Source organism: Cygnus olor, chromosome 3 (assembly GCF_009769625.2).
Source record: "Cygnus olor isolate bCygOlo1 chromosome 3, bCygOlo1.pri.v2, whole genome shotgun sequence".
In the NCBI taxonomy this organism is placed as follows: domain Eukaryota; kingdom Metazoa; phylum Chordata; class Aves; order Anseriformes; family Anatidae; genus Cygnus; species Cygnus olor.
Genome location: NC_049171.1, coordinates 30691824 through 30715380, shown reverse-complemented (window position 1 = coordinate 30715380; position 23557 = coordinate 30691824). Strand labels below are relative to the sequence as shown.

General features: G+C 34.7%; 1 protein-coding gene across 1 annotated transcript in view; it reads right to left on the bottom strand.

Moving 5' to 3' along the window:
* Window positions 1-23557, bottom strand: part of ADGRB3 (adhesion G protein-coupled receptor B3) — a 458698-nt gene that overhangs the window by 184711 nt on the left and 250430 nt on the right. The window contains 2 exon segments of the mRNA XM_040552548.1: window positions 789-864; window positions 1622-1768. Of these exon segments, the coding sequence (XP_040408482.1) occupies window positions 789-864; window positions 1622-1768 (223 nt within the window).

Genomic DNA, 23557 nt, shown 5'->3' with positions numbered 1-23557 from the left:
CTATTGTGAGTTCATTAACAGTTATTGTATTGTGACGCAATATGCACCAGTTTATTTTACTGTAAAAAAAAATCAAAAAATAGAAGACCAACTATCATGTGAAATAAGATACTAGTCATGAACCATGAAATGGTCTTAATTGAGAAAGAGGGAAATGTTTATTTCCAAATTGTCTGTCAGCAAGTACAGAACGGAGAAAGGGAAACAAGAAACCTTCCTATTTCCCTATCTATGTGCATAGCCCTCCCAACCACAGGCACATGCATGTTTTATTTCTGAAATGGATCCTCACTATAACTCTCTTGTTCCTTCTGAATACAACTTATACTGAAAATGTACTTGGAAAACTACTAGTAGAGACCTCTGTAGAACTGGTGCAGAGATGTTTAGTACACCAAGGCATTATGCTGTTGCTAGATCACTTGTAATGACCAGATCAACAACAGTTTGAGGCACTGTTATATGTGGCATTAACTTATGTCAGTGTGCATACTTTGAAAGGAACATTTCCTTATTTAAGCTTAATGCAGAATATATAAAATATAAATTAAAACAATTTAATAAAAAAGCTATTTCCACCATACAAATGACTAAGCATGAAGGAAACAAAAATATATGCATATTTTATGTAACATGTACATATACATATATTAAATAACTGTAGAAAAAAATCTGTCATTGCCTTTACACAATTGATTTGATTGTTTGCTTTCATCCTGACATGTAGTGTAGCTATGATACTGAAATAGATTCATTAATGTAGTATTTATGGTAAAGGAGTTTCTTACCTCAAAGTGGGCAAAATGAGTTCTAAATTTTTGTACAGCACTGCTCCAAGTACAAATACAGTTGATTCATCTAGTTCTAAAAAGAGTAAGGAAAAAAGTTTTTTAACCTCTCTCTCCCAAGGTTTGGTCAAAAACTGAAAGAAAAAAAAAACTAAAAAAAAAAAACTAAACTAAAAAACTGAATACCATTTATCTTTCCAGTGGAAATTTCATTTTAAATAAACGATCATCATTTTGAATTATAACCTGGAACTCTGTCACAAAGATGTAGCACTGTCAGGAATACATCAAAAGATTTAAACACTGAAAATCACATTTTCAAAAATCCATCACTATGGAATGACATCCATGCTAGTTCATCTACCTTTATTATGAAGTATCCTCAAAGATTGTCTTTAGCTTTTAATGAGTAGCAAGTAAATTTTCTGCAGCTACAGATCTGCACTGCAATGGCATTTGTAAATTGGATCTGAAGATGGGGTAATTTGCCTGCTGAGCAAAATTTTGGTAACTAACTTTTGGTAAAAGTTAGGCCATCTTTTGGAAAGACCCAGTCTTCCAGGATGGAGAAGCATTAGGAGGTTCAGCAGAGCTGTGCTTCAGGCCACCTCATACCACCATAGGTATAGTGTCTTGGATTTCTTTAGCACTTTTTGTTCAAGATACTGAAATTAAGCCCCATCCTCTCTCTGGGATAAGCTGTGGGTACTGTCTCTCTTTTAAAGAGGAATAGAATAACCAATTCCATATTATCTAGTAGTCCTATGAGACAAATATTCTGAGTTCCCTTGTTAAAGTCAACACAAAATTAAAGTACTGATATGCTTCTTTACCTGTTGACATAGGGGTGAAGATATTTTTTGGAATGACAACCCTGTCTTCTGAATTTCGTGCCCAATCGACCATTCCTTTTCTTCCTTTCATGGGGAAATTGATGTCAGTTAGAACAGATGCAGCAGGAAGCTTCTGAATGCTAGCCACTAGTAAGAGAAATCACAAAATTAAATAAATTGTGTTTCATACTTTAAAGCACCATACAGTGATAACAGTACATCGATAACTAAACAAAACAACAAAAAAAAAGTTTAATAATACATTTCAAGTAGAGCAGGAATTTATAGGACATCAACCAGCAGTGAAAGTGTCATCTTCTGTTTATTATGCAGTTCTAAAATGGATTAATTATGTGGCATTGATCCTATCACTTGTCAGCCAGACAAGTTAACCAGAATCCGGTTAGCTCTCTTAACATGTGTTTTTGAATGTAGTGGCTTATACCCTGAAATTCACACATAAGGAATTGTATCTCCAAAGTAAATTCTAAAATGATTAAATGTGACAGTAAAAGGAGGATGCTGCAAATTGCTTTGGGAAACATAACTGCTAGATGCAGACTAATGAAGCAATAACAAAGCTTTTATTCCCTACACAGGCACAATTTCAAGATAGATGCGTTAAAGATATTCACATATTAAAAGACCTAATTGTTTCTACACAAATGAGAATAATGCAGTACAGCACGATTTCTTTTCCTTGAAAGAATAATTCCCATTCTGAATTCTTAATTATAATTTTTCATCTAAAAAAATCCAAAACTTCCCCAAAACATTACTATTATATCTGTAACAGATATGGAAAGAAGAAAGAGGTATTAAATCGTATAACAGGCAGTCTGGAATTTTATTTACTCATTCTCATTTTCTTTCTGTTTTATAACTCAACTATTATCTGGAAATCATTTTTAGCTTTGTTGTGAAATCTAAGTATAGACTCCATGGCAACACTAGCAGTGTCTACAAAGACTCAAACCACTTTGAAGGAACTGTTAGGGCTGCAAGTGTTTACATACACTTAGAGAAATGACAAACACATTTGGAGCACTAGTTCCATTCTTAATGTAAGCCATGTTGATAATCATTTCCTGTGCAATGCTCTTCCTAATCAATTTATGATGAAGCTAATGTAGTTGGAAGATTTTGGATATCAGGACTGTACTTTGATCTGTGTGATGATTTCATTTCCAGGACTACACCAGGGAGCTAAACATAAAGACAATGTGGACAACTACAAAAGCAATCAGAAGAGCAAAATTAAAGTAGAAAACCATTAGGTGTCTCATCAGCGGATTTTATTTGAAAGGAAACTGTAATTCAAAACCAAGAAACGAGGAAAATTAAATTGTTAACAACATTAGCTCTACAAATGTATTCCCTGATAACTGACTCTTAGTTCCAAATTAGACTGGTTATGCATTATAGAATCACATCAGTGAGGTGGTACTTGAGGTTATTTCAGGCTTTCCGTTATAAAGCTATCATCAGAGCTTTACAATTCTAGTTACAATCCCCTCTGGGCTGAAATTGGCAAATACATTCCCTACCCTAAAGGGATGCTTAGTCTTGTGAAATTTCAGGTGTTGTGTGGCGGGAGAAGAGTTCAGGTGTTTCTGAATTACTGGAGCATAAAATGAATTGCTTTCACATGCAATCAGTGGATATATAGAATATATTAACATTGTAAAAATTGACTTTTTTTTTTCCATAGTTCTTAAAATCTAATAAGAATTTTATTTTACACATAAATGAAATTAAACTCACAGTTTTCAAAATTAAACAAAGCCTGTATAAGACTATATATATATTATTTGCACAGTATCTATCTATCTAATTAGCTAGTAAAGCCTTAATATTTCATCCACCTTTAATGTGTCAGTTCCCTTTATTGAAATGGGAAATCAACGTTATTTAGTGGATTTCACTCTGTACAACAGAAAACCACCATAGTACTGAAAAAAGGGTGGGGGTCTAGGACAGTACCTCTCTGGATTCTTCCTATCTATATGTTTTAAATAGGGACATTTATCATGGTGTCTAAGCACTACTCAGAACCAAAGATTACAAAATATTTGTGATAAATAACACAAAACATAATCACAAGACATAAACATATATTTATATCTATATCTATTTCATCTATCTATATCTATTATCTCTCTATATATATTCCCATTCATGGTTCAGACAAGATTTTCTTCTACTCACAAACAGAAACCAAGCTAACAAAAGTGTCTGTAATTATTTTCACAGAAGACAGCACCTTTACATCCTGGAGATCTGGGCTTTTTGCATAGATAGAGAGTGCACACAGCACACTTAAAATAGTAATCGAAAGCGGTTTGCCAAAATGCTTCCTCTGTGGATTACAAAGACTTCCTCTACAGACCCATGTAGATTTCTAGGCCATTCTTTAGACACTTTGCTGAATGATTCTAATAATATGTGCCTAGTAATTTCGTATAAGGCACTGACCTTTGTAAGGTAATTTACTGGACTCTAAGTAGAAGCAACTAATTCAGCCCATCATAACATGGCCAGGTGTATACATGAAACAGTATCACCCCTTCAGTGTCACTGTGACTAGTATTTTAATTTTAAAAGAAAGCTAATACTATTAAAGATGAATCTAAATCTCATCTCAAAGAGATCTTGAAGCATGACCAGCTATATTTCCATTGTAAAAAGTGGATTTGCTGTTCTCAGACTGTATCTAAACACTAGAAAGCACCTTACTGTGCAGTTGACTGAGCACTAGTACAGGTTGCCTAAAGAGGTTGCGGAGAGTCCTTGCTTGGAGATCTTCAAAAGTCATCTGGACGTGGTCCTGGGCAACCTGCTGTAGGTGTCCCTGCTTGAGCAGGGGGTTGGACCAGACAATGTACAGTGGGTCCTGCCAACCTCAACCATTCGGTGATTCTGTAATTCAGTTTTAATCTGCAGTATGAAAATTGTTTACTTAGTTATGAGCATAAAAAATCAATAAGCCTTTTAGAAGAGAATGTATATAACTCAGGTGCCAGGTCATTCTCATGTCAGCAGCTCAAATGTTAGTTTCTTCTACAATTGTTATACATATACATTAGACAGAATGACATCATTCACTTTGCACTTCATTCTACTCTTTTTATGTAAGATTTGTATTAGAAAATGATGCTCCAAGTGCTTGGACCTGAATGATTCAGTTCTGCAATTACCACACAAGTACCTTTTTCTTCTTATTTTTGGAAAAACAAAAGTAGTACTTTTTTTTTTTTTTTTTAGATTACTTTACCAAAATATCATGTCCTGAATTTGTGAGAACGCTAGCCAATGAGGATATTTACAGGCACTATAGGAGGCTGAATTTTGCTTGTTTATTACACATGGAAGTTGTATAATACTGGAAATAATATTGATGAGAATATCAGTAAGAATGAAATAGTAAAATGTACAACAAAAAAAAAAAAAGAAAAAAGAAAAAAAAGGAAATAAAAAATGAAAATGATCTAAGTAGAAAGTAATTAACATCTGCATGTGCCATTCTGAGTAAAAGAAGTTTAAATATAAAAATGTTCCACATATATCATATACAGCATCCATTATTCTCTCAACTACAAAGATATTTCAGTTAATGATATAATTTCTATTCTAATTCTTCTATTCTAATTTGACTACATCTTGTTGAACTGTTTATGTTGAAGACTTAATTCTGAGAGGTATTGTCACTGACACTTCCCAGATCATTCTTATAGTTTACGTGTCTTGTAGACACAATTCATCAAATCTGATACCACATTGCAATAATGAAAATTCTCTTCCTTTTTTTTTTTTGTATTATGACATGATATTTCAGGTATTGCTCACAAAACAAAACAAAAAATAAAAGAAAATACAGTGCTTGCACTAATTTGGAGAAATTGAGTTAACTTTGGTTTGATGTAACAAGAAATAAAAAAGCCACCCACAGGTTTTGGTGGTAGAAGATTTAGAGCCAGTAGAGAAACTTATTTCGGGGTAGAATATATTGCATTCTTTCATTTTTCTGGACAGTCTATTTTGTTTGGACTCCTGTGTACCTTCAATTACAATTGTAATATTCTTTCCAAGGTTAAAAATAAAGAAGCAGGAAAAAGGAATTTAATTCAGGGTACACACCTATATTTAATATTGGAAGAATTTAGGAAGTAAAATATAATGGGTGTATTCAAAAAGCAACACAACCTTACTTCTTAATATTTAAGGTGAAATTTATATAACTTAGATGGAAGAAAACCTAGCCTAGCTATAAGCAGGAACACAGGTGAAATAGCCAGGCTTTTAGAATTCTTTGAATATTCATTTGATGCACGCTGGTACAAACTATAAGACAGTTGTTCAATTAAACATAAGAACACATACGCATTTGATGATTCCATAATAATTATTGATTCAGAAGAATCTCTTTAAGTAGTTTAGTCTAATCAATTTAGAGATTGCTTTGACCCTTAATTGATTCCTTTTAATATCCCTTACAAATGAATCTCCATTTACCTTTAATCCATTTTCATGCTACAGCTGCAGACAAGCTTTTCAACAGCTCTACTGAAAATTTCAGAATAGGTAACTACTAACTGTTCTTACATGCTGAGTAAAGTAAAATGTCTTTGGAATTGATTAATGACTACTTATAGGAATGGCAAATTTCCTATGGCTATCCAAATAAGCTGATTATACAAATTATACTTGAACAATATTTAAGTTGCTTATTTAAAGCAGCGTGAAAGGGGTTAATTAATGTGTCAAGAAAATTCTGAGTGAAATAAAAATTGCATAGTTTTTATATGCAAGTCCTTGTAGATTACAGTCTAGAACATAAGAGCTGAAATATATTGCTATGATCCCTATAACTGTGAATGAGTTAAAAGCTGCCTAGTGTAACTTCTAGTGTCTGTCTACTGATCTGGACTGATAAATAATAAAAGATAAAGAAAACAAATAAGTGGCATGAATCATCTTCCCTTTTCTTTCCCACACATCCATTGGCCTCCTCTCTTGAAAAAAATAAAATAAAACACATTTCAGAATCTCCCCCTTGAATAATATTAATCACTTTAGAACAGGAAATCAGGTTCATTGAAAAGCATAGAAGAAAAATGACTGGATGTTTGCTCATGAACTAAACGCAATTTATCTTTCATAGTGAAGATTTAGGTTTTAAAATTGTATCTCAATCTAAATTAAATATTTGATCCATATCCTTATCAAAGATGGAACCCAAATTCTAATTTTAAAACCCGTAGAAGAGATGTTCAAAATCTGAGCCTTAATTCTGTAGCATTCATGTATTTACAAAAGGCGATAAACCACTGGGTCAGACTCTTTCTTCTCTAATTAGTGATAACATTTTGGCACTGTTCTGCTTTACAGCACAGCAGCTATGTTGATCCCTAATCTACAATCTCTTAAAATACAGAGGAATAAGCATTAATTATTTTACAAGGCATCAGTGCCTTGACAGAATAGGAAAAACAGATACAGAAATCTATAGGATTAGCACAAGTTCTCAACTTCTAATTAACACTCCCTGTCAGAGCAAGAAACGAGAACTCTGAATTTGATTGAATTTCAGCCACAGGTAACAGAGACTGGCTAAACATCTTAACAATATTGTTTGCTCTTTTCCTGTCCTTTTTTGACTGTCCATTGGCAGCATACTAGACATATATATTACTCAGCATTTCACAAACTTGAGTTCATCACACAACAGGTTTTGACTTTTCACACAGAAGATATTATACTGTCCTTTCAGGAGAGCTACTGCTAAATTTATTTCTGGGTAAAATACTCATTAATAGAACTGCCATTGTGACATGTTTGGAAAAGAGAATACAAAAGGATGTTTGTGTTAGAATTCAGAATACTGACTATTTCTGAAAACCTTTCTATTAAGAAGACTCTACTAGAATCATATTTATACATTTTGGATTTTTTTTTCTGTTGACCTTAAATGTAAAACCTTTGTTTTTTACAGAAAAAATAAACTCATTCAAGTCACCTCATGCTGGATACAGAGGGAACAAAGTCTTGCTTGGCTTATTATCAAAGTGCCAGATGGACATATTAAAGATGATTATTCATAACAGATTTGTTCTATCCACTTAAACCTCTTCATTTTAAAGACATTCTGCAACAAACACAAGCTGCAAAACCTCCTTCTCAAGGAGACCAATTTGTGGTTCTCCAGATTTGCTACAGACCTTTGCATATGAGCAGGCTTGATGATCTCCTTTAAAATCCTTCTCTCATTGCATAGAAAAATCCACCACTTACCACCCACAATATCATGTATAACAGAAGGGCTATGTTGAAGTAACATCCTGTGTATGCTTATAAGAACAACCAGGTAACTTTCACTATGCAAACTACGGTCACGAAATCTCCCCACAGTGAACCAACATCACACGACGGTCAGAAAAGTGCTCCTAAGAAATTATGACCTAAAATATCTACTACTTCTTATGACTACCGACACCAAAATGATGTCTTCTTGAATTAGAATCTCATTATGCCCTACTGCTCCATGTGCGGGCAAGTAAAGAAGATCCCTAGAAGCCTGTTGTGCAGTTGTATCCCTGATGCTCATCAGCTCGTAGCAGCTACACATTGACTATTCAAGGTTCGGGTATCTAGACGTACTACTGGCACAGGCAGAAGTAGAAGTAGACATGTCAAAGAGATTTTTTCACTATTTAGGCATGCATGGAATTCTGCATGGAGTCCTTCCTTTGCTGTCAGGCAAACTGCCTTAAATGAGCCTGCTGTTTGAAGGTTAAGAATATTACAGGATAATCAAGAAACTACCTTAACAGTGACCTCTAAGCATTTCTTTTTGGCTTTCCACAGAAAATGGAATGGGGAAGAGAAGTACCTGTTACCCTTTCTGTTCTAAAATAATACATTTATCTATGACAAGCAGCATAGAGCATGAACTCATTTCTATCTTAAGTTTTCAAATCACTGCAGTCCTTCAAACAATATGAAGAATAAGTAGCACACATGAACACTCACATAGCTGTATGATGTTTGAATATGCTCCCAAAAGCCTGTAACAAATGCCAGCAATAAGCTAACTTATCAAAAATATGACCAGTATAATATTTAGGACAAGTTAGAAAGCAGTATAATGTCAGGCAATGATCAGGATATATTTAATAAACTCAGATTTTTTCTGCCATTTATCTAATTATATTAGTAAATAAATAAAAGGCACCTGACAAGCATTTCCTTTCGGTTTTGTGTACTTCTGTTGTTCAGTACCAACTTATGCATTTCAGGAACAACTAAGGACTATACTAATTTCAAAGACTCATGAAATATCACATATGCATATGCAGTCTCTTAAGTAGTTTCTGACTGCACATTTGTCGTGATGAAAAATCTGGTTTGATTAAGTTAAAATAGGTAAAGCAAAAGATTATAATTCTTCTTTTTCTAAACTTTTCCTTGTTCCAGATATGGAAATAAAAATGGAAAATAAAAAGTAAAAGCTTAAACATTGATTAAAGCATTAAGAGTTGATGTTATGGACAGTAAAAGCTCTCTTCAAAAAAGAGATGATTCTGAAAGATGGAAATTATTAAAGTTCACTTCCTTAGAAAGAGTATATAAAAATTATCACTGTATCACAGAATTTGGCCATTTTCCAGATGCTACTTCCTCATGTCTCTGCAGGAAAACAAAAGTAACCTTAGCATTTTTATATCATAATCATTATTACTATTCATTTACTATTAATGATTTCCGTAATATGAATGTGGCTATTTGCAGCTGGCCCATGTGTTACATGGAGAACAAAAGCATATTTAAATTTGCAAATCTGAATCACAAGTTTGAAGAAAACCCAGTCAAACTAGTGAAAATGTAAAAAAATTTATGAGCAGTCAGAAGAAAAAAAAGTTCTCATGGTAAATTCAATGCTCCTGAAATACGTGGTTATTCAGATAAAATTTTTCAACATGGTAGAAGGCCGCATTTAATTAACTAGAAGGTAATTTCATTTTCTGGGAGTGATATTGAGGGACATGAAGACATGAACAGCCAAAGAGACCCAGAGCCACATCCAAGGCATCTGTGCTTCTAAAACAGCTTTATTATTTCTCATTCCTCTCAGTATTACTCTGTATTCATACTACTAAGACTAAGGTCTCCCTTAGCAACTACTGCCTTGTCATAAGGCACTTTTCAAGGAACAGAAAGACTCAGCATAAAGCAAGACAGAAGATCAAGGCTGATGTACAAGATCAAATTGACATTTAAGGGGATGAGTTTTAACGTTATAGACATAAAAGTGAGAAACATGGCAACAGTGAGGGGGCTAGGCCAATTGCAGCATCATTTTAGATTGACTGCACAGGAAACATGTCGAAACCAATCACTAGGCGACAAGAAATCACTAAACGACAAGAAAAAAATGTCAGCGCTAGTGATTATAGCTGATAACAAGGGAAAAAGAGAGTGAAATTGAAGATAATGTTAAGGTAAGTGAGCTTAGAAGATGGGAAGCTGTCATCAGAGAAGGAAGAAGAGCTGAGGGAGAGCGATCATACATATGTTCATTTATCAGGTTTACTGATGACTAGATACCCACTAACATATCTTAAAAAGGTAAGCAGAGAGGACATTACAGAGGAAAAGTGATCAGTTGGGGGCTAACAGATATGAAAATCATTAAGCAGGAATTGACAAAAGCATTCCTGCAAGATTACATTCCTTGGGGACATGAAGAGCAAAGGTAGAATGATTGCTTCCCAGAAGCAGCAAATTGAAGAAAAGGAAAGATGGCCATTGTCTAACCTCTGGGGAAATGATAACTAAACCTTATCATTCAGAAACCTAGAAAGATGTGAATTAACTTACAGAGGATATTGAAAGGTAATATGAGAAGTGAATTCTCAGGCATGGAGTTAGATTTTATGTATAATAGCCACATAGAAAGGAAAAAAAAAAAAAAAAGCATATGAATCAATATATGTTTCTAATTACAGCTTTTTGTAACAAACTGGACATGGATCTCTACTATATTTTATTATTGAACAGCTTTTTTATCATACAAAATGGCATCTTGAAGTGCTTTCATATACAACTATGAGCATTATCAAAATTGAGAGAATTATAAATTTCCCTGACATAGAATGTTGGAACACTATTTATATGGAAGTGGCTGGTGTATTCTAAAAGGTAGAGCCTTTTTAAAAGCCATACCTGCAAAAAAGTATACGGAAGAAATGTTTGCAGATGGCCCCTTATTTTTTCTACAGCATCTATGTCCAATATTTTACAATTTTGTGTTGTCTGGTCTTTGGATCCAGACCCTACCCCATCTGTTTAAGTGGTAACTTCAGTTGCCATTCTCAGTTTAATATATATGCTACAGTTTCACAAGAAAAGAGGAGAATAGCCCTCTTTTTATAACGTTGTAATTCATAGCAGTGTACTAAGGGGTATAAAAAACCTGAAGACTTATCTTCAAATCCAAACTCTAGCAGGGACACATATCTACTGAATACCCAAAACTTCTTAAGCACTCTAGAGATAAAAAAGCACCATGGTCCTGTAGATCACAAAAAGAAACAGCCAAGAAAGGGGGGGGGGGAGTGCTTTATTAGGAACATTAGCAACACCAATAAAAAGATGCATTTACTTGGGAAATTTGCACGTGACATCACAATACCATAGATTAAGATTATACAACAACAATTCTTAGTACTGAATACAAATGGTGAGGATGATGATGTTTCCTTTGTCTGATTAAAAGTGCAATGGATGAATATGGATCATGATGAGTGAGGCACACTTGGTTAGACAGACTAGAAAGCAATGGAAGGCTAGAAAAGGGTAAAGGAAATACATAGCATAGCCACAAGACATGGATATGCTTAGGTGCAAAATGGTAGAGGACCAGATCTTGGAGGACAGGAACAGTCCAGGTTTACTCACCTAGGACCAGACTCAAGTGGAGTTGTGGTAAATGACTCCATATTGCATTATGAAGATGCTTATGAAGGCCTGGATTTGTCCAACTCCATTTGAGCAGAAAAATTCACTGGGAATGTGCACATTTGTCCACGTGCCTTCCCAAAAGTGTTCCAATCAGAACATATCAATGCTTTTTTTTATGCTTAGGCTCCATTAAATTTGAAAAATTAGACAGAACAGCAGGTAAGATCCTCACAAAGATCAAGTCTGCAGCTATCTTTACTGACAAGACTGGTCCCCTCCTCAAATGCATATGCAATTGTTTTCCTTTTTAAAACCTGTCCGTGTCAGAGTGAACATTGCCAGTCTAACACTGTTAGAGTATTGGTCTAATATTTTGATCACTTGAATTAGGAAGGGCTGAGTACTTTCAGGTTGCCTCTGCCAGTGAGGCCACTGTTCATTCCCTGCTGTCTTCTGATTTTCACAGAATCATAGAGTGTCTTGGGTTGGAAGGGACCTTAAAATCATCTACTTCCACCTGCCATGGGCAAGGACACCTTCCCCTAGACCAGGCTGCTTAATGTCTCATCCAACATGGCCTTAAACATTTCCAGGGATGGGGCATCCACAGCTTCTCTAGGCAACTTGATCCAGTGCCTCACCACCCTCATAGTAAAGAATTTCTTCCTTATATCTAATCTAAATCTACCTTCTTTTAGTTTAAAACCATTACCTCTTGTCCTATCACTACACTTCCTAATAAAGAGTCTCTCTCCTGCTTTTTTGTAGGCCCCTTTTATGTACTAGAAGACCTCTGTTTCCCTGTGGAGCCTGCTCTTCTCCAGGCTGAACCAATCCAACTGCCTCAGATTGTCTTCATAGGAGAGGTGTTTCAGACCTCTGATCATCCTTGTGGCCCTCCTTTGAACTTGCTCCAACAGGTCCTTGTCCTTCTTATGATGGGGGCCTCAGAGCTTAGGACAGTATTCCAGGTGGGGTCTTGTGAGTGCAGAGGGGGAGAATCACCTCCCTCGACCTGCTGCAGGTCATGCTTTTGATGCAGCTCAATGATTGACTGCACTTTGGCATGTTGCCAGCTCATGTTGAGCTTCTCATCATCCAAAACCCCCAAGTCCTTCTCCTCAGGGCTGCTCTCAATTCCCACTCAGCTCAGCCTGTATCTGTGCTTGGGATTGCCCCGACCCAGGTTCAGAACTATGCACTTGCCCTTGTTGAACTTCATGAGGTTCATATGGGCCCACCTCTCAAGCCTGTAAGGGTCCCTCTGGATAGCATCTCTTCCCTTCAGCATGTTAACTGCATCACACAGCTTGGTGTCATCGGCAACTTGCTGAGGGTGCACTCAATCCCATTGTCCACGTCACTGACAAAGATATTAGACAGCACCATTCCCAATATTGACCCCTGAGGAATGCCACTCATCACCGATCTCCACTTGGAGAGTGAGCCATTGACTGCAACTCTTTGAGTGCAACCATCCAAACAATTCCCTACCCATCGAGTGGTTCATCTATCAAGTCCATGAATCCATGTCTCTCCAATTTAGAGACAAAGATATCATGTCGGAAAGTGTCAAATGCTCGCACAAAGACAGATATATGATGTTAGTTGCTCTTCCCCTATCCACCAGTGCTGTAATCCTGTCATGGAAGGCCAGGAAATTTGTCAGGCATGATCTGCCCTTAGTGAAACCATACTGGCTGTCATAAATCTTCACCTTATTTTCTTATGCTTTAGCATATTTTCCAGGAGTATCTGCTACACGATCTTTCCGAGCACAGTCAGAACACTGACTGCTTCCTCACAGAACAAATGCTTGCTTCTCCCTGAAGCCAGCACCTGATAATCAGGTGTTACAGCACCTGCCCAGTAAATGCTTTCAGGATAGACTTGGCCAGAATCATACAGAAAATCTGAAATAGAACTAATAAAGACAGGTCTCCTGTGTATCAGTTTCATGTTAAAACCATGAATCTAACCTACCTCACAGGAACTTTGCTTTTTCCAGGCATATCTAATTCATCTTGAATGCTCTCTACGGAGGAGATAAAGTGGATTAAGATTTGCTTAAGGGACTGTAAAAAGTGGTCCTGGGGCACTATGAAATCTAATTGTTGGGATAATACACACATGTTTTATTTAGATTGTTTACATCATGCATTGTACTGGAAAACTCCGTACCTCTGTGAGACACATAGACACTATCCAATATAAGTAGTAAGTAATACTAATTAGACCAACTTGATTTACTTGTTCACACTATTGAATTTTAAATTAACTTTAATAATTCAGGAGAAATATCTCAGAGTTATTATGGTCATTTCAATAAAACAACTGAACAATAAGAAGATGCTTTAAAAAACATCTAACTAGAAAAATTGGGCCTATAAAGAATGACAGAGCCAGATTATTACAAGCTGTTATAATGCCATAACATGAATCACTACGGCATGTGGAGGTTGTGCTCAGTCATTCCCTTCTGGTCATCCTATCTCCAGCATCCCCTGTTTTTTCTCCCCTGAACTGAGAGGCTTTTCATGTTTATTGGAATTGTGGGAGGAGGAATCAAAAAAATCCAAGCAGCTAGAAGAAGAATGAAAAACAACAGTGAACCAGACAACTAAGTTAAATGCTACAGCATTACAGTTTCTTTTGTCTGAATTAAGATGCCTTATGTGTCCTATAAATTTTCAGTGCAGTTGACGAGGAAAAAGAGATGCCTAATTATGGTTGTCTGGGTTGCCTTCTCAGGGTTTTAAAAATTATCTTACTTTTTGTATGTACTGCATAGTGAGCTTAAACAGCATTTTATTAATACTGGATGAACCCTTGCCTGTGACTAAGTACGGGAAATGCAAGCACATTAAGCACTCAGTGCTGAAGATAATGGTAGAATCTGCTCAAAATATTTAACTCAAGATGTGACATAGCATTATACCTACAGCAGATTCTAATTCATAAAAAGTCTATTTGGTTTCAGAACAACTTTTCAGATGCCCTTCAGTTTTGATTTTACATGTTGTGGAGAATAATCACATTGGACAGTTAACCTATGGAGACTACCATGAATAAGTAAACATTTTCTCTGTTTTTCCTGAGACACAACAGATACTGTCAAATGGAACCGTCAACATGCCCCTGTGGCATTCAAATCCCTAAAGTTGAATACTTCGCACTGCAAAATTTCCATTACTAACATACATACTTGATATGATTCTGCTATCTCTTCGGCATTAAATCCTGTCTGTAACTTATTTTCTGCTACAGTTATTTCAAAACAAGTTTTGTTTTTCATTGATATTTTTTATTTATTTAATTTTTTGTGCCTTTCATTGCAGTATACTTGTGAAATATGTGTTCAGAATAGGAGTCCCGCAAACTGAAACTATGTTGCTTTGGCTAACCATCCCTTACTTCCTGGAAAAAAAAATGCCATTAGGTAGAAGCTCTAGACAGATAAAACTCCATTCTACAGCAAGCAATACTTCAGAAAACATAGTTATATCTATGACATAAAGCTGAAAGGAAGAGTTTACTTCAGACTGTTTGCTCATATTATTTGATAAAACATCATGGTGAATTTTTTTGAAATGCAGTATCATGAACATGAAATATGGAAATAAAAAACAGGCACAGAATTTTTGTTTTCTATTGAACTGTTTCCACTGGACTACTCAACAACAGAGCACAATTTCTTCAATTACTTACCTGTACCCGAAAGCGCTAACACAAAGAATAATCGAATTTACATGCCAAAAAAGCTATTAATTCACTAAAACTTCTGTAAATTCTGTTCCAAAGCACTCTACACTTTAAGTCTTGCAGAAATACTCAGCATCAAGTATTCTACGCCTAAGGTCAGTTTTGCTATTACTGTCATGCCATATTTGGGATTTCTGTCATATTCGTATTCAAATCTAGGATATAACCAGGAAAAAAAACAAAACAATAACAAAAAAAACCACTTCTTGACTTCCAATAGCATTTGACCATTTGTAAATTTTAATCTACAGTCAAGGTGGGTTTTGTAATACAAATCATTCCGTGGAGAGCTGGACAATCAAAAAGTGCCATTTTATTTTGTCCTTTTTCCCCACCATAGACTGATTATAGCATTGTTACCCAATAAACAGGATTTTACAGGATGCAGGAAAGAAAATTGCCTTTTTCTTTTTCTTTTTTTTTTTTTTTAGTTATTTTTCCCTCTCAGTTCTGTGTAGATTTTACAGTGCTATTGCCTTTAGAGAATATTTTCAATGTACTAAATGGGTTTTCTGTCCCTAATCCCAAAACATCTAAATGGAGCTTTATTGGAAAGCAAACTAACTGCACTCTCGTGGCAAACATTCACAGAGAAAAAAAAAAACTGAACCAAACCAAAGAGGGACAAAGTTACAGGTCAGTGTAAGGATACTTAGTTATTTGATAATATTTCAAAACAATAACTTCTTTACCAAAGTGGAGGTGCAGAGACTGTGGCTATTGATTAAATCTTGATGGCTTTAACATTTGAGTTCTACAGTTACACTGCTTATTGCAAAAGGACATTTGAATGGTAATGAAGCATTCTTAAAATGCGTTCAATGTCATCATTCAGCAAATGAGACTTTCAGTAGATGTGCTAAGACAACATACTGTTTGCACTGCTTGGAGCAAGAAATTAATTGAACAAAGAACAACTTTTTTTTCCCAAACTATACACCAACATTCACACAAAGAATAAAAAGAATAAAAGAATAAAAAGAATAAAACAGGAAGTGATGAGAATTTAGTATAAGCAATTAATGAAATAAGATCAGTTAAATAAATGAGTATATTTAATCACATTAATAGAAATAAGTAAATTGTATTATTTAACAGAGATGTATAAGACTAGAAATGGTATACAAAATAGAAGAGGATGATGGAAGCCCTTAAACAAAAAAACTGTAACTATGTTTTAATAACTAATTTCTTGGGCTGCTTAATAAAATAAATATTAAAATAAAATAAATATTAAAATAAAATAAATATTTAGTTTATATTTATGGAATTCCTATATCATGCCTTCTTTCATTTTTAGTTATTTTTCTCACAGATAAAATTCAGCCTGGACCCACACGATTAAACTGAGAACAAAGAAACCTCACTGGGACAGGAATTTGACCTTGCTTTTCTTACATTCCTGAGAAACTTCTAGGCACCACCTACAGAATTGTCTTCTCCTCTGGTCTAGCCTTGAATATACTATAGTCTTGATCTATATGAAAACAAAACAAAACAAAACAAAATAAAACAACCAACTGTTACAACATGAAAGATTAAGAGGTCAATAAAAACACTGAGCCTACAATTTAATGTTTTGTACCACTGAGAGGCTCAAATGCATTGGCTGTGTAAGACACAAAATTGTGTTTTGGCAATTTAGCTTGTCAGCCACCCTGTGATAACTGTGCACCACAGCCAGGAGGTAACACAAGTTTATTTTAACAGTTTTTATGGAAGGTTTGGCTTTATTCTGGTCAAACACATGAAAAAGATTGAAATCTAAATAATACTAATGATAATAATAAAAAAAATGCTGGTTGAACAATCCCATTTCCAGTGATGGTGCAGATAAATGTGAGCACAGAGAATTCTGAGCAACAGTTAAAATTTTGGATCCAGCAGATGGTGGTATCAATAGAAAATATATCCATACGGAAAAAATCCATAAAAACATGTGTATGACTAGGTAGAGACTCCCCCAAGCCATACATTAAAAAGCTCATGAACAAGTACACTGTTAGATAGCATAAAGATTAAAAAAAAAATGAACTGAAGAAAATATTCTAACAAATTCCTTCTTAGTTAGAATGACCAAATTCTTTCACAGTTACTTGCCTCATTATTTTTTAAGCTTTAAAAGAAAATTTCTAAATGCATGCTTCAAGTTCATGTAAAGAACAAACATATATTCAGCAAACTCACTCTACTATCTTGTCAAATAAAATGATAAACAGCATAAACAGAAACCCTTTAAGCTCCTCTGAGCTCTGCTGTTGAATACCATTCCTGAGTAGATGAACTAGTGACATATTTGAATGTCTTACCCTACTGACGTTCAGTCTCTGTTATTTTGGATTATGAGAGGTTTAGATATCTATAATTTTAATTTCTGTGAATGATTTCTAAATACAACCATGAATGTAAAATACATGATGCAGTATATAATCACCATCCATGTTTGCAGTTGTGGAACTATTCATCCAAGAAACAGGTATAAGATCAATTTGGCAAAGTTAAATGACATACATTTTGCAGAAATTAACTTTTTTTTGTTCATTGTTGACTGTGAATGGAAACCATTATTTTTCATTGCCTAGATAGTGATGCAATTTTCAAAGCCAAATGAGCATTAAAAACATTCATTTTATGCTTCTGCAATGAACAATCTAAGACACCTAAAGGCAAAAGAAAACATTCCCTTTAATCTTTATGAACATATTGTACCCTCTTGAGGTAAAAATGAGAAAGGAGAGGATAAATTTGCTGTATTTTTGATAAATGTTTCCCTCAGAGGCAGAAGTCTTGTGTGTGCAGATGCAGCAGCTTACATGATTGCCATCCCTGAAGATCCAATCATACTGATGACTGTCCCAAAGTTTCTTCCCCTTGGGCAGGCTGGTCTTTTTTCATTCCTCTGTTTTATTGGAGACAAGATTTTGGTGCAAATACAGGGAGGAAATACATTTCACCAAAGGGCACCATTTGAATATGAATATGGTCCTAAGTATCTAGATCTCATTCCTTTGAGATCAGCTCATATTCCAGCCATACTGCTCTACAACAGGACCAGAGACAGGATTTGGTGGCCTTTCTAGACAAGTTACTTTACTAGTGTACTATTTTCCCATAGATGCTTTTGAAATCTACCTCCTTCCAAGATACTTATCTATTGAATAATGAAAGATAGCATAGGGCCATAAGATATTAATAACAATGAATTACAAAAAAATGGCTTATGCCATTTTTTAATGGTATATGCTAACACTGCTATTCACTAACAAAATTAACACTACAATTGCAAGACCTTACAATAAGTTAGAAAAGTGTCCACAAAATAATAATCAGTAAAGAACAGCATAAGCTTTGAAACAAGGACTATATGAAAAGCCATTCATATCAAATGATTTTTTTTTTTTTTTTCAATAAGAACATTTGGCACCACTGCAGGGCAATTTAAGCATTTGTGCTCCTTGTATCAAATACCATTCAAATACTGAAGGCCACAGAACTGTACCAGGTATTTTGAGACAGTCTTCCTCCCACTGCAAATGCCCCAGAAGGAGAGTTAAAAGAAAAAAAATCATTTTACACAGTTCCTCCTGAAATTTTCCAAGGTGGGAAAAAAAGTCATATTCACACACAGTAGATCAAACATCTGATTTATATCATAAACTTTATCAAAGATTCTCTATCTCTGCCTTAAGCCAGAGCAGCAAATATGGTCCTAAAACTCACAGTTGAAGTTAAGAGAAAGCAAAACAAAACAAAACAACAACAAAAATGAAATGAGTGAAGATATGGGTTCAGAAATCACAAGACGATTCAGACAAAATTCCTCACAACTTTCAGACCCTGTTCTTCATTTTAGCAAGCCCAGTACACAGATGATTTGGAATGCCTTGGACTGATCTTACTGACACTGTTGGCTCTGTTACTATTATTCAGTCTGATCTTAAGAGAATTGCAGAAACATTTGCAGTATCTTTGGCCCATATATTGAAGTCCGATTATCCATATTAAAAAAAAAAAAAGATAAAAAATGCACAGGCACAAATATAATTACTCAGAATTATACCCGTATATGTCTACATGACTTTGAAGTTTGATCTCAACACTATCTTAAAAGTCCACTGCCAAAATAATTATTTAGCATAAAAATACTTTTCACTGATTTTAAAAATTCACTAACACCCTCATGAAACAAAAATGAAAAATGAAAAATGCTTATACAGTTTGTTAACTCAATTTATATGTTACTTTCAAGCTCTGAAGTTCGAAAGAGGCAGATCTGTACTATTTGACATTAAAGCTTACTAAGGAAGTCATACAGTTTTTCAACACAGCAGGCTGATTTGTCTAGTATTTGTTATAAGTTTTTTTTTTTTTTTTTTTTTTTTTTTTCCTCAAAGGAAGCACCATCATCATAAACTTTGACAACTGTTTGGTCACATCCTGAGCTTCTTACAAACCCTGCTACCTCCACATTTGCATTGGACATTATTTTTAGGTGCTAGACCTCTGACTTTGACACAGTGCAAGTAACATCTGAAGTTAATATCTGTCCCTTCAGTCTTTATAAGTAATATTTTCTTTTGACTACAGAATCTCAGGAAATCTACCATTGACTTCTGCTCATTTTTACTAGCTTAAAGTATGATTACTTGGCTTTATTCCTATTTTAATTGATTTGCATTTTGTGGAGTTCTACCTCAATTCTATTTCATTTTCTTTCTTTCATTTTCAGTAGTGAGTGAGTAAGAAAACCCTGTAGAATTCATTAAAACTGAGGGTGAACTTAGTTATTTACAGTACTTAGGCCACACCACTCTTGCTGACCACCTCTAGCTGACACACCACCAGATGATCACTGGATGTTCTTCTTGTGACGGCCTTACATGGATGCAAAATACCAGGATGAAAGTCATCAGTCTGCATAGAATTGCATATTGTTAACAGACTGTGACAGTGTGGTACCACCCCTCCTTAAGGGGAGGACTGCATTGCCTGGAATATCTTGATATTATACTTCACTGAATATGATTGTTACCTCTTGGTACTACCTTAATACGAAACGATGGGTGTATATTTACTCCATTAACTCAAAGCTACAACTTCAGGCTTTTAATTTCTAACCCCTTAAGACTCATTCTACTTGATAATTGCTAGGAGTCACCTAAAGATACAATCGTGCAAGGCAAAGGAGTAAATAAACTCAGATACTTAATTTCTCAGGGAAACATTTAAGTGCACCTATTAAAAATGGCCTGTCATAAAACAGCCGATTTATTTAGAAAACAGCAGCTTTTATTTCCTCAGGTAAAAAGCGGCCTATAAAACAGAATTATTCAGAAAAGAGTTTACAGAGGTAGAAATTTAGAAATGATACAAGAATCTAAAATACATATACTGTATGCTCTTAAAAATTGTTTACATAAATGTGTGGTAGATATTACTATCTGTTTCTGTTGGAGGCATTCTTTTTTATCAGACTCGAGCCTGGACATCTGCATTTTTTATAGTTTCCATTTCTTTAGAACCCTTTACTCCAATGTATATTACTTTGTATAAGGTAGAGAAAGGAAAAACTATTAGATTATTCTAGTTTCTTATAGCATACATTTAAAAATACTGAATGGCTAGCTTATTTAGATTCCATTTTAAGGCAAATTAATAAACTACATGCAGAAAAGTAACTACTGAATTATGTCTACTGCTTAGAACATAGCCATAGAATTAAATTAGCTTTCTATCCAAATTTGTGAACTTTGTTTGATAAAGATTCTTATAGAAATTCCCTTGATATAAAGTAAATCTGAGGGCTGTGTTTCTTCAGGATCACTGAATATGCAGTTTTAGGAAAGTACAAAAACAAAAAAAATCCAGTCTTTGTAGCTGTTCACAGCTCAGTTTTCAGGTACTGTGAGTCATTCAATAAGCTTATTAATATATATACATATATATATATATATAAAGAGCTTTCAGTCATTAACTTCAGGCACTAAGGCAGATGCTGTGATGAGCTAGACCTTCAAAGTAAGCATGGAAGTTTTCCATTTAAATCACAGGAGAAAGCTTGAGCCTTCTGAAAGCCAACATATTGATCTGATCAAGGAGTTGTTGCTGAGGCTGCTGTAAAGGAAAAGATATGAATATACATGGAGCAGAGGTATAAAAGGATATGACAAAAAATCCAGCCAACAGTTCGATGTAGTTTTATTTTCTTCTCTATTTTTTCTCTGAAAAATCTGTCCCGGTAGCTGTTAGAAACCAGAAGATAATTAAATATATTTTGAGAAAATTAAGAATAGGGAAACAGGAGGCCGACACTTGCTGCAAATAAATCTTGGGAGTTGATGGTTTTGTTAAGGATTGAAGAAAGAAATGTGACAAACGGCCATTTTCACATAACTGAGTGTCTGCTTAACAGAGAGCATACAGGTTTGGGGCAGGCAAGACCGGTAGGCTACATCTGAGTGTGAACCAGCAAGGATGAGGACTGAGAGCCAAAGTTATGAATGAAAAGAACAGGGAGTAGAAGGCAGAACATAAAACTCAGGATTACTTCTCTAATCACCAGGCTCTCTACCCAGGAACAGAGACTATCACTAGCTATGCACCACAGAGCAATGAGAAGAACATTAATTATGTCTATTGGGAATGGTTTTCACCTGGACTGTCCCCTGAACTGTTCCTGAACAGTGTTTGGGTAGGTGGAAGGAATTAAGTAGTACGGACAGCCTGCGTTTAGTCCTTTTCCATTCGCATTTAAACACAAAACGTTTAAAAGCAAAATTCCAGCAAGAAATAGGGAGATGATGGGCAGGCACTGACTCACTTAGGCTATTTTGAGAAGAAGCAGGACATTAAACAATGGAAATTGGCAAAAGTCTATATAGCAAAAATATGTAATTAAATATAACAAAAGAATGTTAACTAAATATTACTTACGTTGGCATGTTAACTAGTTATTCTAAAGCTAGACAGAAATCTGAAGAGAACTGAAATACTCCAAAAATTAAATGGGTCTTGTGTTTTATATCTGTCAGAAAAGTATTTCACTGCAAATCATGAAAGCTTCACTTTATTTTTTCATTGTGAAAATTTGTTGTTGACAAAACCAAATATAATTATTTTAATCATTACAGAGTTTTGTACACATGAGCTATAATACACTACGCAGAATGATTCCTATGCACCTTCTTAAAAATAATACATGTGCAATCCATGGAGCAGTTCTTTAGAGGCTATATTCCTAACTTTTACTTCCTGAAAACATGGTGTATGTTTTGGTGTATGTAGTGGATGGAAGGAGGAGAGAGATATGAAATAACTTTTGAAATTTTAGTAGATTTACCTGATTTAGTCTTGATTCAGTTCCCCAACCTATATAATGGCCAAATCCAGGTGTGCAAAACAACATTGAAGGTATCAAAATGATAAAACAAAGTTTAAATGTTGATAGATTGACCAATTATCTACAGAGATACTAGACTTTAATAATAACCAAAGCACAACCTCTGAGTACCTACTTTCTCAACAGAAAAATAATAGCTTTTTTCTTTGGACATGCAGTCTTGTTCAAAAATAATCAAAATCTTCATTTTCAGAATTTAAGAGCTGGAAGAATTACATTCTATAAGAAGCTATATCTATTGCTTTGTTATTGTTACTCTCCTTTGAGAATTTATTTGATTCCTGCCAATTGCTCACAAAGTTGTTTAGTTTTGAATACTCTTGTTAGCCACAGTCTTTTATATACAGCAGCCTGAAGAGTTACATACTCTCTTTTGTTTCTGAAGAAAGTTTATTTACTTCCATTGATCTCCAGGCCAGTCTGTAGCTCTGTGATAATGTCTGTACTTTGATTCTTTAACACGCTTGAGTGGGGCTTAGTACGAATGCTGATTCTGCTCTTCTCACAATTTAATTGTTATAGTAGAAAATAACCACTAACTTTTTTCATTATTTTTTTAATAAAATTTTATGTGATGAGAGATTTGTAGCTCTTTTGAGCCATTGTATGGAGATTTCATTTTCATTTGTCTGACAGGTCCAATTTTCTTTCTATTGGGAGCAAATGTTGAAATTTTACCATCAGAATTTTTATTACCTGAAAATATCCACTTTAAAATTCACAGTAGCACTGCACAGCCTCAGAATAACCAGTAATTTCCTAACAAATTTAAGTGTGAGTGTATGTGTAAGTAACTATTAAAATATTTTTTTCCT